The sequence below is a fragment of the Ictalurus punctatus genome, chromosome 9 (assembly GCF_001660625.3).
Source record: "Ictalurus punctatus breed USDA103 chromosome 9, Coco_2.0, whole genome shotgun sequence".
NCBI lineage: Eukaryota > Metazoa > Chordata > Actinopteri > Siluriformes > Ictaluridae > Ictalurus > Ictalurus punctatus.
In genome coordinates this window covers 16,448,322-16,466,924 of record NC_030424.2, presented here as the reverse complement: position 1 = coordinate 16,466,924, position 18,603 = coordinate 16,448,322, and the positions used below count along the sequence as shown (strand labels likewise).

At 37.4% G+C, this 18,603-nt stretch overlaps 1 protein-coding gene across 9 annotated transcripts in view; it reads left to right on the top strand.

The window, feature by feature from the left end:
- The first annotated feature begins 5,367 nt into the window (after window positions 1-5,367).
- Window positions 5,368-18,603, top strand: part of kiz (kizuna centrosomal protein) — a 31,927-nt gene continuing 18,691 nt past the window's right edge. For 3 of the 9 annotated variants that reach the window (XM_017477103.3, XM_017477102.3, XM_053682719.1), the window contains exons 1-7: window positions 5,369-5,727; window positions 7,101-7,163; window positions 8,216-8,378; window positions 11,516-11,596; window positions 13,603-14,122; window positions 14,942-15,149; window positions 18,248-18,367. In XM_017477103.3, coding sequence (XP_017332592.1) covers window positions 5,663-5,727; window positions 7,101-7,163; window positions 8,216-8,378; window positions 11,516-11,596; window positions 13,603-14,122; window positions 14,942-15,149; window positions 18,248-18,367 — 1,220 coding nt within the window. In that variant the 5' untranslated portion in view covers window positions 5,369-5,662. Of the gene's footprint in view, window positions 5,728-7,100; window positions 7,164-8,215; window positions 8,379-11,515; window positions 11,597-13,602; window positions 14,123-14,941; window positions 15,150-18,247; window positions 18,368-18,603 lie in introns of all 9 variants that reach the window. The other 6 variants (XM_053682718.1, XM_017477101.3, XM_053682717.1 and 3 more) reach the window with 6 other exon arrangements.

Sequence of the window (18,603 nt, the reverse complement as noted above, 5' to 3'; positions counted from 1 at the left end):
ACATAAAGTAAGTTGCTGTTAATTCACATGCAAATTCTAAGCTAAATATGATCAAATACACAGTATACAGTGTCTTCAAACTATAAATATGTGACAAAAAAAACTGTGGTATTTAGTAATGATGGTCTGTATACTCTTCAGTAAGTTATTTCTCTGTGCTATGGCTTTAAGGAAATTGGGCTGTTTACCTACTGCCTGGAACCAGGGCCACAAAGGTGCAAGTGTGGATGGTCTTCTTTTTTATTTTTCAATACTGTTAATATTTTACCTTTTTTTACTTGCCTTACTCTGTTCTATTTTTTTTTTTTTTTTTTTTTTTTAACTCTGCTCAGTTTTAATACCTCATCCTAATAGGCAATATATAAATCTCTATCAGTCATGAGTGTTTGCTTAGTGAATGATACATTTGTCAAGGATCGGTTGTTTTGAATCTCACTTGAATCTGTGCTCACTCTCAGAGAAAGAGCAGCTCTCAAATCTCACGGTTGTCATCTCCAAAATAATGCCTTTCAGCCTTTCCTTGCTCAAACAAAGAGCTATGCAACAATATCAATTATACATGCAGGAAGTAAACAAGAGGATTTATTATGCTCAGAGTGACCATGAATAGGACAGATTAGCATGTAAAACGTACAACAAACCTCTAAAGAGCAATTAGATGGGGCAGGAAATATAGAAACTGCTTGGGTGGAGCCCACATTGGAAGGAGACCAGAATAGCTCACCTCTGCTGTTTGAGAAATATAAATCACATGGGCATCAAAACTAAAATAATTGTCAGTCAATTATATTTGTTTGTTCTTCAGTCCTTTTTGAGCATTACAGCACATTCTATAGATAGCTGAGGTGTTTAGAGTAGCCAAAAAATGTACTCAAATACAAGTAAAGCTAGCTATAAAAATAATTACTCAAGTAACAGTAAAAGTAATAATGTTAATAATTAGTTGAGTAAGAGTAATAAAGTATCCAATGAGAAGACTACTCAAGTGGCAAGTTACTAGTTACTTCAGATCTGATTAAAATGAATCCTGAATCTCTGACTACATGGAGAACTGTAAGTCACACCTCGCCTTGAAAGTCTATGTTGTGTTTTTATGATATAAAACCTGGGTACAAGATGAAGCAGCATATCCCAGTCCTGTGATGGGTACAATAACACACAACCTGTCATTTTCAACACAAAATCTCACACTGACCACCAAAAACAAACATTTTCCAAACAGCTGACTGTCTTTATTTTCACAACATGTTAACAATGCAAACTTGTCAACATCTGCATTTACACAAGACAGAGAACAAAAGAACAGACAATGGAACAGAACAGAAGAGAATGTGTGTGTGTGTGTGTAGAGAGAGAGAGAGAGAGAGAGAGAGAGAGAGAGAGAGAGAGAGAGAGAGCGAGAGAGTGTATGTGTGTTTCTTCTCGCTTCTTCCCTCTCTTCTGAGCCACCAAAAATTAAGCGGTTATTGCGTCCGCATTCAGACCACTGCAGCATATCATGAGACTCGAGACCTCATTATACGTCATATAAAATAATTATTAAAACTACATTAACAACAACTGAGGAACTCCACCGAATGTAGCGAAGTAAAAGTACATTTCTGTGATTAAAAATAAACTTCAGTAAGAGAATAAGTATGGCCAGTTAAATCTACTCTTAAAAGTACTTTGTTTTCTCTCCAAAAAGTTACTCAAATAAGTGTAACAAAGTAAATGTAGACACTGTTCAGAAATGTGACCCTTAATTTGAGAAGTACTGATAAACAATGCCCCAACAAATGGATGTAATAATTTTATCTGTGAACATGCACCTCACCATTAAAGATAATTGTGCCTGGCTATTCAGCAGTGTTAATACGACTTTGGCTGTTTTCTGTTCTAGAAATGACATTATACATAACTGGATCTGCAACAACAATCAGCATCAGACTCTAATGAGCACCAAACGATCCAAATGGCGCTCAACAGAGTTCTTTTAAACAGGAGAACAATATGTTTCAGCACTTTTGTCCAACACTTTTCTTACAATTCAACCACCATTACTACTAAACTCAAGTAACATGCACCCATGACCAAAGTGATTTCAGTGTAGCCTTTCTGATGAGAAATCTATTATAGTAACAAATCCTAGCTGAGAAATGGGAAAAGACACAACCATATATTATTAGATGCCAGAATAGCAGAGCAATTTACAGAAAGTGGGTTCAAATTCTCTCTATTTCATCTTGGTGAGACTGAAAAGTCCAGAAGATTGCTAGCTAAACTGAATCATGACAGGGAGTCCATACAGCTACCTTCCTATCAGTGCTCCTCAATCCCTTCTATTGACTTGAGAGACACTTACTTTCATAACGTCCAGTTACTTGGCCCTGCTCTGATAGAACTGAGCCCCTTCTTCCTCCACACTGTAAATATGTGAGACAATAACAGTGGTATTTATTAATGATGGTCAGTCGCTTCAGTAACTCTTCTATAAGTTATTTCTCTGAGCTATGGCTTTAAGGCAATTGGGCTGTTTACCTACTGCCTGGACACAGGACCACAAAGGTGCAAGTGGGCTCTTAGAGTGGCTTACAGGGCAAATGATTGAAAAGGATATGGTGAAATCAAACTCATGAAGTAGCACTTTATACAGCAAGAGCTGATGCACCTTATCTCTCTATGTATCTCTGTATAGCTCCAGTATAGAACAAGGAAGAAAAAGGCAATGGTCAACCGGGTGAAATCACTGTTGACATCATTAGTGGCAAGAGTGATTGTATTGCAATACTCCTACTATACTAATGTTAATAATACTACTACAATAATCTTTGGGGGCTTAAACCCCAGCAATTCCAAGCTGCCACTCTGACCCCAACTTCCTAACAAGCAGGGATATATGAAAAAAAGAATTTCAGTGTACTGTAATATGTGTGTGACAAATAAAAGCTTCTTCAAATAATAATAAAAATGATGATGATGAGGATGATGATTATAATAATGATAATAATAATAATAATAATAATAATAATAAGAAGAAGAACAACAACAACAACAAAAATAACAGCAATATAGCTGTTATAGTTGAAAATGTCATTCAACAATTGAAGGTTTTGTACACATTAGTATTTGAGTAGCATTTATCGATAATCACAAAATGAGGCCTCTGGTGGAACCCTTACATTAAAAACAACAACAACAACAACAACAACAACATATTTTTAGTTTAAACTGTTAAAGGAGAGTATCTTTAGAGCAAGTGATTTACTTAGCTACTAATTTAGCAAGTAATGTTATTACATTGGTTCTTTCTCTCAACATTATGGAAACGTTAAAATTGAGTTAGGAGTTTTTTAAGCAATGATAGAATGTATAAAAAAAAGTAGTAGTACAATATGCGGTTCAAATCAGTGTCAGTAGAATAACTGACTTAAAAAGCATTGAGACATTCCTGAGACATTTACCAAGTGGATTTTTGACTAGGTGGAAAACACACATAGAACCCCATCCGGCTGCAATTTTCTGGTTGGCTGTTTGTTTATTTATTTAGTTAAAATTCAACTGATAAGTAAAAACATATGGTACGCCTCATGAACCAAAGGCAGTTGCCAGATCATATTTGAACTGCTATGATAATTCACTTTTGAGCATTTACATTAAAAAAAGTTAAAAATAAATAAATAATTAAATAATTAAATACTAAACCAAAATCTAATTGGGTCCTAACAATTAACTACAACCAGGCTGCATTCAGATACATTATTTCTTATCTTAGAATCTTCAGCTAGCTAAGTGCTAATGTAGCTAACTAAATCAGCCACGCAAAAAAGAAAAGAAACAATAAAATATCTCTTTAATCTATAATAACTTCCCATTTCCCAATTTGTAGAATGTGGAAAACTTGTATAAATCCTTTTTCCCCTTAAAAAAAAAAGAATATATATATAAGTGCATCTAAATTTGAATATTGTGAAAAATGTCTTTTTTCCCCATAATTTATTTCAAGAAGTGGAACTTTCATATATTCTAGATTCATTACACATACAGTGAAATATTTCAAGCCTTTTTTGTTTCAATTTTGATGATTACAGCTCACATCTCATGGAAATCAAAAATCCAGTATCTCAAAATATTAGAATAAAGAATGTATAATAAAGAAATGTCGCCCTGAGAAAAGCTCTAATCAGCTAATTAACTCAAAACACCTGCAAAGGTTTCCTGAGCCTTTAATCTCTCATTCTGGTTTAGTACACAACCACAATCATGGGGAAGATGAAAATAAATGTTGCATTTCATTTGGAAATCAAGGTCCCAGAGTCTGGAGGAAGAGTGGAGAGGAACAGAATCCAAGTTGCTTGAAGTCCAGTGTGAAGTTTCCACAGTCAGTGATGATTTGGGGGGCCAAGTCATCTGCTGGTGTTGGTCCACTGTGTTTTCTCAAGTCGATGCAGCATCTACTTGGAGATTTTAGAGAACTTCATGCTTCTATCTGCTGACAAGCTTTATGGAGATGCTGATTTCCCTTTCCAGCAGGACTCAGCACACCATGGTATTACTGTGCTTGATTGGCCAGCCAACTCGCCTGACCTGAACCCCATAGAGAATCTCTGAGAGACACCAGACCCAACAATACAGACGAGCTGAAGGCCGCTATCAAAGCAACCTTGGCTTCCACAACACCTCAGCAGTGCCACAGGCTGATTGCCTCCATGCCACGCCGCATTGATGCAGTAATTCGTGCAAAAAGATTAAAGCCCCGATCAAGAATTAAGTACATAAATTAACATACTTTTCAGAATGTCGATATTTCTGTATTATAAATTATATATTTTAATATTTTAAGATACTGGATTTTTGATTTCCATGACCTGTAAGCCGTAATCATCAAGATTAAAACAAAAAAGGCTTGAAATATTTCACTTTGTGTAATGGCTCTAGAAAATATGAAAGTTACACTTTTTGAATTAAATTACGTGGGAAAGAATGAAATTTTCCACGATATTCAGATTTTTTTTTAGATGCATCTGTATATGACTGACAATCGTGTTCACGAGAGGCGCGCGCGCAGACACATGTTAAATGTTCTCCTTTAATATGAAGTCCACACTGCCATTTGTAAGAAATATAAAAGAAAGCTTCAGAAAGACACTCTGATATTAAGAAACGTTAAATTTTTGAGGAGTGATAAAAAGCTAAATTGTAAAAAAAGAACAAAAACAATACAGTTGTATATATCCTTGCAAATGACTGTTTATACTATATCCTCAGTTCTCTGGCTCATTTTAAGAAATATGAAAGGAAACAACAGAGCTGGATTTGTTTTTTTACCCAAGCGCCTAGTAGTTACCGTAAAACCCCGTATATAATCGCATAGTAGTTTGTAAGAGCCGACGCGTGTGTGTGTGTGTGTGTGTGTGTGTGTGTGTGTGTGTGTGTGTGTGTGTGTGTGTGTGTGTGTGTGTGTGTGTGTGTGTGTGTGTGTGTGTGTGTGTGTGTGTGTGTGTGTGTGTGTGTGTGTGTGTGTGTGTGTGTGTGTGTGTGTGTGTGTGTGTGTGTGTGTGTGTGTGGCAGTACACATGGCAACCGCTGCTAACACCAGCTTAGACTCACTGTTTAGCTGCGGTTTGGAGTACAGCTAAGGTTACTGTGCTAGCTCGCTCGTGCAGGTTTCAGCTAACTTGTAATGGCTTTTTGCACTTCCGAATACTTCGAAACTATTGGATCTATTCAGAACACTATACACGAAAGGTAAGAAGGTGCATACATCATTTCAGCTGGCTAACAAAGCTGTCTAAGAAGAAGCAAAGCGAGGCAGAGTCAAGACCTGCCTGTGAAGTCAGTGTGTGATACACCGGTTAAACCAGGTTTACTGAAGGAAACTAGCTAGCACAGCTTTGCTAAATGGTCAAATTTGCCGTTGCTTAGCAATGTGCATCTGTACAGTTAGCTAGTTAACGTTTGTTTGGGGAAAGTGACTTTACTAAGCTGTTAGCTAACTAGCCTCCTGTATAGTGTATCACTACAGTTCAAGTTTGAAGTAGATGGAGTTTGCTGACTTAACTAGGCAGAACTATAAACGAGTGTTTAAACGCGAGATGGTGGAAAACAGGATGGTGTTTACAGGTTCTCTGTACATCAGCGTGTTTGCAGGTTCTCTGTACATCAGCGTGTTTGCAGGTTCTCTGTACATCAGCCTGTTTACAGGTTCTCTGTACATCAGCGTGTTTACAGGTTCTCTGTACATCAGCGTGTTTACAGGTTCTCTGTACATCAGCGTGTTTACAGGTTCTCTGTACATCAGCCTGTTTACAGGTTCTCTGTACATCAGCGTGTTTGCAGGTTCTCTGTACATCAGCGTGTTTACAGGTTCTCTGTACATCAGCGTGTTTACAGGTTCTCTGTACATCAGCGTGTTTACAGGTTCTCTGTACATCAGCGTGTTTACAGGTTCTCTGTACATCAGCGTGTTTACAGGTTCTCTGTACATCAGCGTGTTTACAGGTTCTCTGTACATCAGCGTGTTTACAGGTTCTCTGTACATCAGCCTGTTTACAGGTTCTCTGTACATCAGCCTGTTTACAGGTTCTCTGTACATCAGCCTGTTTACAGGTTCTCTGTACATCAGCCTGTTTACAGGTTCTCTGTACATCAGCCTGTTTACAGGTTCTCTGTACATCAGCCTGTTTACAGGTTCTCTGTACATCAGCCTGTTTACAGGTTCTCTGTACATCAGCCTGTTTACAGGTTCTCTGTACATCAGCCTGTTTACAGGTTCTCTGTACATCAGCCTGTTTACAGGTTCTCTGTACATCAGCCTGTTTACAGGTTCTCTGTACATCAGCCTGTTTACAGGTTCTCTGTACATCAGCCTGTTTACAGGTTCTCTGTACATCAGCGTGTTTGGTGTTTACAGCTAACTGACTTACTGCTTTATAAGATCAGCTCCAGACATCTGACTATCTTCAGTGTTTATAGTTAGGTATTGGACTAGCTATTACTGCTGTTTTGCAAGAACCTTGAAGAGACTGGGCAGAGAAACGTCACTTAAAGCTCCAAACATAGGCTAATTCATTAATAAAGAGCATAATAATGTGTGTTTATAAATATATTTTTTTCTTTAGGGAAAAGAGAAGGCATGAGTTGGAGGAAGAGTTTTTCACCCACGCAAGATCAGAAGAAAGACTGTGAGTGTCTTGTTTGACTTACGTGTGTGTGTGTGTGTGTGTGTGTGTGTGTGTGTTTGTTTTTAAATACAAATTGAAGGTTTTATTTAAATCAAATAAACAAACAAATAAATAAACACACTAAAAGGGTCAAAATGTTTGAATTTCGTTGCTGAGTTTAAGCTTAGATTTAGGTGTCGGCCTAGCAATAATTAGCTGCTTTAATAATTGTCGGTGGAAGTTTCTCACAAAGATAATGATAAAATAACATGTATGCAGTCCTAATTTAAACAATCTGCCGTTGATTATACAACTAAACAAAATATTTTTTTTTTTAGTTCAGACATCATGAAAAGCACTAAATTCTGAATAAGTGCATGATTTGAGATCAGTGTCTAGTAACACTGAAGATTTTTGATGTGGTGTACATTTTGTTGGTGCACTTTTCTAACACTTGAATACGATGTTTCTCATTTTGTATGAATTGGACTTCACACCTAAACTTTTGTTTTAGGACAATTAGATAACTAGCCTCTTCTCCACTCGTGTATGATATGATGGCTCTTAACACAAGTGCTGGAGACCTATTTGTTTTTGTGCGTCTCTTCTAAATTCATGGACACAAACAAACATTTTGCAACAGCGTATGAGCAGGAAATATGCAAGAGGTTAGTGAATCAGCCTTTATGATCTAAATACAGATTTTTTCCATCATTCTCCCTCCCCCCCCCCCATTTATTTATTTATTTATTTATTTGTTTGTTTATTTATTTGTTTAGCGAAAAAGCATTTCTGCCATTGAGTAGCAATTAAATGTCCAAAACCATTAGCAGGAATTTGTAGCTAGTCTTCAATTAATTTAAGCACCATTTTTGTTCATTATCACTCTTGCAATGATTGGCAGAAGCTGTTATTAGTTTCTGATCAGGTGTGTATATGCTGACTAACTGATACAGGTTGACACCAAATGCAAACCTATATGACATGATTTTTGTTAAGTCAACTCCAGAATTATTGACACCCTTGTTAAAGATTGGTAGAAAAAAAAAAAAAATTTTCTCCCCCACCCCCAGGGCCAGGCTAAAATGCACCAAGATGTGGCACTATCATAGGGAGTTGTGTAAGAGAGAGCAGCAAGCAAAGACTCGTAACCTTGAGCTTCTGAGAAGTGCTGAGAGCCTGGTATTAAAAGCGAAGGAATGCTCTGTAGACTACACTGTACTGCATCACTTGAAGGTATTTTTCTTGGCAACTATTCTGCAGAATGCTGCTTATGAATTAGATTATAAGAGCTGATATTTATCATATTTGTTGTTGTGGTTTTGAATTTCTCATTTGACCCAAGGATTTTCTGATAGTCTATCCTTTTTTTTTTTTTTTTGTCCAAATGCAGATGTAATGAATGTCTGGTGTATGTTCTGTGATCCTGTTAATGTTCCCATGTGATGTAACATACTACAGTTTTCATACATGTATTGGGTGATTGTGGTTTGAAATGTTCATGGTATGTTGATCTAGTATAAAAATATCATGGTCTTAATTGACCATTTAAAAAATACACAATCTGGTGAATCTATAATATATATAATGACACACAGAGACAGGTGCATCTCAGAAAATTAAAATATTAAAAAGTAAAAAAAATTCCCTGTAATTTAATTCAAAAAGGGGAACTTTTGTATATTCTAGAGTAATTACACATAAAGTGATATTTCAAGCCTTTCTTTTGTTTTAATCTTGATGATTACCTTCTGAAAAGTCTGTTAATTTATGTACTCAATACTTGGTCAGGGCTCCTTTTGCACGAATTACTGCATCAATGCGGCGTGGCATGGAGGCAATCAGCCTGTGGCACTGCTGAGGTGTTCTGGAAGCCCAGGTTGCTTTGATAGCGGCCTTCAGCTCCTCTGGTTTGTTGGGTCTGGTGTCTCTCATAGATTCTCCATGGGGTTCAGGTCAGGCGAGTTGGCTGGCCAATCAAGCACAGTAATACCATGCTCAGCAAACCAGTTACTAGTAGTTTTGGCACTGTGGGCAAGTGCCGAGTCCTGCTGGAAAGGGAAACCAGCATCTCCATAAAGCTTAGCAGATAGAAGCATGAAGTGCTCTAAAATCTCCAAGTAGATGCTGCATTAACTCTTGACTTGAGAAAACACAGTGGACCAACACCAGCAGATGACCTGGCCCCCCAAATCATCACTGACTGTGGAAACTTCACACTGGACTTCAAGCAACTTGGATTCTGTTCCTCTCCACTCTTCCTCCAGACTCTGGGACCTTGATTTCCAAATGAAATGCAACATTTATTTTCATCTTCCCCATGATTGTGGTTGTGTGTACTGAACCAGAATGAGAGATTAAAGGCTCAGGAAACCTTTGCAGGTGTTTTGAGTTAATTAGCTGATTAGAGCTCTTCTCAGGGCGACATTTCTTTATTATACATTCTTTATTCTAATATTTTGAGATACTGGATTTTTGATTTCCATGAGATGTGGGCTATAATCATCATAATTAAAACAAAAAAGGCTTGAAATATTTCACTGTATGTGTAATGAATCTAGAATATATGAAAGTTACACTGAATTCAATTCCAGAAAGAAATTACTTTTCCACGATATTCACTTTTTTTTTTTTTTTAGGTGTGTGTGTGTGTGTGTGTGTGTGTGTGTGTGTGTGTGTGTGTGAGATATGTAAATAATGTTCCAGTAGTAAATCTTTATTAATTGTGATCCATTTACATCTGACAGATGGGCGTGTCTTCATGATCATTGTACACATTGCTGTCCATGCATACTACATACACCTCGTCTTAATATAATATTTGACCTTTTATTATAATTGTTTTGTTGTTAACAAGTTGCACTTGTTCATTAATTGTTCACGTGATCATAGCATGTATGTCGAAAATACCTCTGCTAGTAACATATTTTAAACATCTGGAATTGTTGAGGTCTTTTAAATCTTGTTTATATTTAATTGTTCTGCATTTTAAATTGTTTCTCAGAAAAAAACAACAACTTAGTTTTGTTTTGTGTTTGGTGGGAGTTAATATAAAGAAAAGTGCTTCCTGGAGTGTCGTTAAACTAAAGAAAAGTTGAAAAAAAAAAAACAGGATTTGACAGAATATCTCTTTTTTTGTTTTGTTTTTTTTTGCTTGTTTATTTATTTATATGAAATGCTATTTTTGATAATGACATTTCCATAAAATCTCTTACATTTATCACTTTGTAATTTAAACAGTTCGATCATACATTATTGCAGCCCTACATGCAAACTGTTTTTGCAACATGAATAATAGTTTTCAGCTTCAATTCACCTACAATCCAGTATCATTGTCTGATTTCTCATTTGTGTTTGCCTAATTCATAAACTCTGTATGCTTTAAGAATAGTAAACACTCCAACACTACCATTTATCAAGGAAAATGAGAAAAAGAAAACAATGGCTGTGGTCGATTATCACTTTAAATTGAACAGTGCTTGACAGCTTAATAGCAAATTTGTTTAATTACACCACCCCAAATTAATTGCCCACTATTTAGATGCTAAAGTACCTCTGGAAATCCCCTTCTCAACAAAAAAAAAAGACAGTCTTTGTTTTAATGTGTCTAGATTATATTTGTGGATTTTTAATTAAGGACCGTGTTGGATTTCTAAAGGTTGTTTAACATTATTGATATGATAGCTAAAAGCACACATAGCTGCAGATACCTGGTCAAATTAAACTTGCATTATTTGCTATTTATTGAAATAAATATTTGAATTACTAACATTCTTTATTACAAGGACAGCACAGTTGTACAGCACATGTATACAAATCTGTCCTGTCTTCCGCTGCTAGTGTCTTAGGCAAATGAAGTGGCAGACAGGAGGTAATCCCAGTGTCCTCACAGCTGCCATTAGGCTTTTTAATTGAAATTTGGATTAAGACAGTCATTCTGACTAACCACTGGATTGATGAAGAGCCCTGGCAGGCAGTGTTAAGGGCACTCAGAGGGGAATATCCACACCAAGTGACTACACTTTCAGAGATAAACCTAATTCTCCTCTTTCTCCTCGTTTTTATTTTCAAGTTTACGCTGTAAGACTTTAAGTATGCGTTGAAGTGATGAGTAAACATGTGCTCCAGTGAAGTTGAGTTATACTCATTTATAATGTATATGAATTGTTCGAAACCTGGATAATGTAGGCCTTGGTGTTAAGGGTTGCCAGTGCATTGATACAAATTAGTGTTAAAGCTTGCTAATATGTAGGTTTAAAAAAAGAAAAGAAAAAAAAAAAGACATTTTAAAAATTATTATTATTATTATTAGTATTGACTTTGATGAGCTAGAACATGTTGGTTAATTGCTAAATAGATAACATTTCATACAGCAGGAATGTAAAAATCGCATTGCAAGGCTTCCGGAGGAGAGGAAGAAGAGGGAACGCGAAAGAGGACTTGACGCACAAAAGGTAAGAGCTTTCCTAAACCATTATTCGGCATTTCAAGTTTAACAAAGCTATCTCTGCATTTGATGAGATATCACCAGTTCAGTTTCTTTCAGTGAAAAGAAAAGAAAGTGGGAGAGAAGAATAATAAGGTAGCATATCAATTACTCTGCAGTTCTTCTTCAGTAGACACATTTATTTTTATATTTTATGTAGCATATTGGTGTTCAAAGGCTGCAATTAATTTACAATCAAAAGGTATTTGGGAAGTGCTTGAAGTAATTACTGTGATATTCTTGGAGCTGAAATTATCCCTTTTTAATTTTATGAAGTAGTATTGCAGCCTTTAAACCAACATGTTATACATTTTTTTACGAAGCTCTCGGGGAAAAAAAAAAGAAGAATTTGTATTGACTACCTTTTATGCTAAGAGCATTGACTGCCTGCTGTCTTTTTTTAGCCTCAGTCTTTTGCTGCTACAGTTATATTAGCCATCTGCGATTACGACCGATTAAGCTACGCTTCGGTCTGTAGTCCTGCAAAACCAAAATCGCAGTTATGTAGACACTACAGTTTTGTCACCATATCTGTGGTAGCACAGGTGTCTAATCCAGCACGCTGTGCTTGGGCCACAAATGTGGTTGAATCCTGCGGCTGCTTCTTTCCGTCACCTGAAGCGATTTGAGCGCTTTCAGATGAAATGTGGAAGATGGCTCATAATGACTTGGAGCATGTTGTCTCAAGCAGTCACTTGTGACTGTGGTCCCCTCCCACCCCCCCTCGAGCCTGGCAATATTACAATGAGCAGAGATGGGAGGAATCACTCCATTATGCATACACGCCACTGCTGGCTGTGCGCATGTCCCCGAGGCAGCAGTATTCATTAGGGGAGCTTACCAGCCTGAAAGCTGGGAAGCCATGATAACGGGATATGATTTTCATATTTAATACTTTCCTTGGAAGAGCAGGCGTGTGCCACAGATTGATAGAAGAATCAATTGCTACTTTAGCAAAACACTTTCTACTTTGCCCTGCAGCTAGCGATGAAATCACTCAGCCAAGAAATTAACTTTTCCTTCCTCTCTCTCTTTTTTTTTTTTTTTTTTTTTTTTTTTTTTTATAACACCACTGGATCTGCCAGGCAGGCCTTGCGGTTTACAGTGGATATTATTAAGCAGCTAACTGTTTGGTATTTAAGACCCTTATCAGAAGAGACACAGAAGCCACACGTTTTGTTTATTTTGTGTGGCAGCTTTTTGCTCCATAGTGCCATAGTACCATTGCAGGCATGAATCGGAGCATGGGAGTAAAACATTTCTGAACATTAAGAAGTTAAGACAGAGATCTCAGTACACTCAGCTGAAAAGATGATTGGAGAAGAAATTATACCATTTACCCAAATTAAATGCCTTAAAAACGGCCCTTTTTGAAAGACTTTGGTTTTGAGTTTATTGGGAAAGGAGCAAGCGTAACCGGAGTTCTTTTCTTAATGTTCGTTAAAGAAGCAAAGCTAAATCTACATGTCTGGAACCACACCCTGTTGACTACATAGAGCCCTCTTTGGGGAGTCTATCAACATTTAAAATCATAGCGCATATTCAGTGCTTGCCTGAGATCCCACAGTATGCTACAATAGGTAGTGTTCATGTGTGTTTGTCTTCATGACTTCCAATAATTCTGGCATTGTCTGTAAGATACTGTGAGAAAGATGAGTACCACATACAATAAGGGATGTTTTAAAAATGTGGGTATAAAGTATAGATTTATTTTAACACACTAGTCTTTCAAGAATAGAAGATTTTGAAGTGTGCAAATTGTATACAAAATACTACTTTTAAAATGATCTCTCACACACGTGTATGCAAGTAATGTAAATATTATTTAGGGATGTCAATAATTCTTCCCACACATTTTTGCGAGATGTTCTTCCAGAGTCCTTCATATTTCTCTCTCTCTCTCTCTTTCTCTCTCTCTCTCTCTCTCTCTCTCTCTCTCTCTCTCTCTCTCTCTCTCTCTCTCCAAATAATTAGCAGGAACAAAGCAGGTCCCTTTCTCTCGGTACTGGGCGAATGTCGTCTCAACCTGCTATCACCTTAATGGGTTGGCAACCCCTCAAAGACACTTTGGTGGAGGATGGCATCATGAGCGCACATTCACTGATGGAGCCAAAACCTAATCACCCTTCATCTTCTTTGCTACAAAGCAGCCCTTTGATGAACGCCCCAGTTTCAAAAGCCAGCGGCAACAAATCTTTATCTGATGACATTCTAAACTCCAGTGATTTCCCTGAAAGGCAACCGTTGTTCGATTGTGATCCATTTGTGAGCGAAATAGAGGTGTGCGGGTCAGAACAGCTGGCTTCTACTCACGTGACCTCGAAGGCATCTGGAGTGTGCTCTCATCATGGAAGCGCCAGCAGGCCAAAGAGCAGTGCGTCACTGCAGAGCCATCTCAGCCAGAGTGCATCCCCAGATACCACTCACTCAACAGGCTCCTCTGTGTGCAGGAACTCTAGAGAGCCGACATTACAACGTCATACACCTGTTCCAGGTTAGACATTTTGACATTTATGCTATGCTGGTTTCAATGTTCGTAGGCAATGTTCTGTTATGATTTGCGAACCATTATGTCACAAACAAAATAAACACAGGTTTACATTTACATCGACATTTATTCATTTGGCAGACACTTTTATCCAAAGCGTTGTACAAATGAGGAAATACAAGCAAAGTGATATATCAAGCAGAGAACAATATAAATAGTGCTACTATACAAGATTCTTTTTTAATTGAGTGCTAGAGGAGCACAGTGATGTAGATGTAAGAGCAGGTTTAAGTACAGTGTTTTAAATTTTTATTTATTTATTTGAGTGGGGACAATGTAGGGGTTAGTCAAGTGTTCACGGCAGAGGTGGGTCTTTAGACATTTTTAAATTATTTATTTATTTATTTATTATTATTATTTTTTTTTTGGAAGATTGTGACGGATTCTGCTGTCCAGATCGTGATTGGAAGCTCATTCCACCTGTGAGGGACAGGCCTGTTAAGGAAGGGAGAAAGGTTTAAAAGGTTGTGCCATATGAAGGATCTGAATTTGAATCTCAGTCATGCTACAGCAATCTGTTGTGTCTCCCAATTCACATATAGAGACTGCATCACAACACTCAAAAACAATAAATAAATTGGTGTCGAAGTGTTTTTATTTGCTTTCCCTGATTAGTATGTGCTGTAAGATGATGTTCATTCAGACAGTAGATAGGAATTGGAGCTATTTAATCTTGGGAGGTTGAACAACTCCTGTTTTTCTAGTTATTTGATCTCTTGTTAGATATTAAGTGTTGAAATGTTGAGTGTGTTTGTGTGCTTTCAGATCAGAGTAAAAGCAAAAGCTCCAGTATCGGTAGCTCTGATGCAGAGGTCACACCTGACCTTTCACTTGACTCCAGCAGAGATGTTTTAGCTTCACTTGGTCCTGGCCTCCATGAGCAGCACAAACCCATGAAGAATGTCACACCCATTCAAGGCTCTAAAAATGGAGTGGAGTCTGGAGAACCTCTTTTCCCAAAGCCAGAACAGAGGTAGTGCTTTATGAAACAATGTCTCCAAAAACTTGTGGTACAAAGGTTTGCAGCAGCTGAAGGAACCAACACGTTTATTATTAGTGACTGAGAAGTCCACAAGAGAGTTCTTTTGAAGAACCAGGCAAACACAACAATTGCCAGCACTTTTTCCTGTTTCACTCCTGTGAGTCTCTATATGTGCGAATTCAGGTGTGTGTGTGTGTGTGTGTGTGTGTTTTTGTGCTCCTCTGTACATGTCTGTCTTTGGGAATTTGATGAACTAAGGTCATGCTTCATAGGGCTTCACTCATTGAGACTCAGTGGCAGCTTCGGGACATCATGTAGCATGTAGGGAAGGCTTAGACCCGATTTCAACATTATTGCCCTAATCCCTGATAATGCTATAACAGAGCAATTTTCTGCTCGGGAGAGTTGCTCACAGTAGAGTCGACAATTTCTTGACACTCTGAGTGTTCAGAGGAATGGAAGTGTGGGCAGCACTTTAGGAAAAGAGCCCATGAGATGATGTCCACCAGTTTAAATAATGTGGTTGTAGCGAATTGCTCGGCAGTGTATTCGATTCCAGATTGATGCTTGTGTTTTGTATGTGTATTACCAGCTGAGCTGCTTTTCATTATGGTCAGCTTTTATTGACCATGGAATTTAGCAGGAAATATTATATTTGATTGATAAATCAGGGTTTTTTTTTTTATCTTAAAAAAAACTTTAATTGAATAGTAACCATTCTGGAATACTTCAGAAGACATTCCCTTAGTTTATAAGTCACTGTAGCCCATCTGTTGCTGTGTCTAATTTGGCAACCTCTCCTACCACATCCATCAATGGAAATGGACCACTGCTGACCAGATGTTATTTGGGTGGTGATATTTCTCAGCATAGCAGTGACATTCTCCTTCTCAGATACAATGGAGGTGCTGGCTTTTTAAAACCCTAGTGGATTTACTATAATGGAACACACCAAAACTACACTTTTACACTTTACTGATGAAGTGTACATGGTGACTAACAGACATTGTGCATGGAAAAAACAAACTATAAACCATATATAGTTATAATATGCGTGGTGTAGATTATAAGGTTGGTTTGTCTAATACATTAATAAAGCTTTTTTAAAAAAGGCAGGTGTATCTACAGGCAATTTGCTGTCAGATTGCTCAGTATATTTGTAATATTCTACTGAAAAAGAAAGAAAGAAATCCCCCCTGTAGTGAAACGTGTTGAAAACTGACTAGTAAGGGTGTAATGATACAGCATATCATATAGTCGCCTTTCTGCACTGATTCCGTCCAGGCTAAAGAAATCACTGCAGCTTTTGGGAAGTTCATATTTGGAAGTGGAGAATACAGGAATGAAAACAAATCCGTCAGAGCTGTGTGACTCTGACAGCACAAACAGCTGAAAGCAGAATGGGGGGGGGACACACCATCCAGAATCATGCCAGTGATTTGCTTAGGCATATTTAATTTTGTTACATTCTTTAGTTTTGTTGTATACTGCTAAGAGTCTGAATGGGTCACACAATGACTGACATTACATTTCAAATACTGAAAATGGAAACCTAAGGCACATATTCAGGCTATTTTTATTTCTGTATTGAAAAGGTATTGTTTCGAGACACATCATATCGTATCGTTTTGTACATCATTGCAACCCTACTGGATTGCTATAGTAGCATCTTTTACAAACTGCTACAGTTTGCACATGAATATTGCCTCTCATTTCCATGTACAGTTTCTTTGACATCAGATGTGTCTTTTTTTCAGTTTCAGATCATTTTATATGTATGCACTTTATTTCACCTTGTAATTAAATCAATTCTTACCAAGCAACAGCTTCAGATTTTACTAGTGTAACTAATGTTTAAGTATGAATATGTGGCCTTGTGAGGAGAAGTACATATTGGGCTCTTTTCTGTAACTCTTTTCTTCTCCTAGCTTTGTGAATGCAAGTGAATGTGTGAAAGCACATCCTGGCCTTACAGCAATCTGCATGCTCCCTATTTGTTGTTTTTAATGCTTGATTTGAAATCGTACAAAGGTAATACAAACGTGTCCACAAATCCACTAAATATTAGATAGCAAATTATATGCACCTTTATGATAAAGAAGAAAGACATCTGAAATAAGTACAAACTGCAGCAGATTACAAAAAAGACCCTGTAGAATAAGCTAGTACATAATCAAATGTTCACAGCTCTGTTGTTAGGAAAGGCCATGGTTGAATGGTTCCGCCAAATAAAACACAGAAACATGGATGCTCTGTCCATTGCTGAAGGAGATAGAGAGTTAGAGTAAAAATAGATTTTCCTCCAGACTGCAGAGAGACTGCAGCAGTCTCTCTGAAGTGGGCTTGGCCAGATGGCTTGTGCTCTACACCGCATCATGGATATAACTTACATGGGTGGCTTACTCCGGATGTTATCAAGAAACAACCGTCGGAGAGTCAGCGAATGTTCTCTGACCTCTGAACCAATTATAGACCATCATAGATTCTTTTTGGGCCTTTCATGTGGGAAGGGCTTGGGATTTGGGCCTGGCTAATAATCCACAAAGACAGATATAGGATTAACAGTTATTTCCCCCACCACCTGTGATTTAATATTTGTTGACACATTAAAAATTTGAAGCGTTTGAATTTGAATTTGCTTGCCATGTAAATTTTCATATGAGATTGCATGAAGTATACATTGTACTTTATTGTCTAACTGTATTAACTGTTTCATAAGACAGTCATGTGACATCCTCTCCCATTTATGTGCATCGAACTTGAATGCAGCCAAAAGGGCTCATTCACCAACAAATACTGTGAAAGATTGGTGAAAGATTCACCAACAAATACTGTGCAAAACAAATGTGCAATTATATTTTCGCCAATTCAAGTAGTTTACCGCAAAAAGGCACAAAACAATGTTGTGTTCCTGTACAGATTGATGGGAACTATATATATATATATATATATATATATATATATATATATATATATATTACATACACACACACACACACACACACACACACACACACACACACACACACACAGATAATACATAAACTGTGGTGTGGTTTGCTCATCTGGATTTTTGTTTTTACTTTCAGACTGTCACTGGAGGAATTCTTTTATCTGCTGGACAGCATTGAGGAGCGACTCCCTGCTAGAGACACCGAGCTGTACAGTAGCTCTGCAGTCAGTGAACAGAAGCTCAGGGAGATTATTAGGTACAATTCACAGCTTTGCTCGAGTCTTCTTTTCATTGCTGTGTAGTGTTTATACTTCCAGTGGAAATTGCGTTATCCTGTCTTTAAGAGCACTCACTTTAAATTAAGTGCCATTACTTGGCATCAGCAACATTCTATCAATAAATCTTGTCTTCTGAAGGGTTTCAGATCACTGTGAATTGTCATAGTAACTCCCTTCTTGCTGTTGAGTTAGGGGCTGATAATTAGGATGTGTG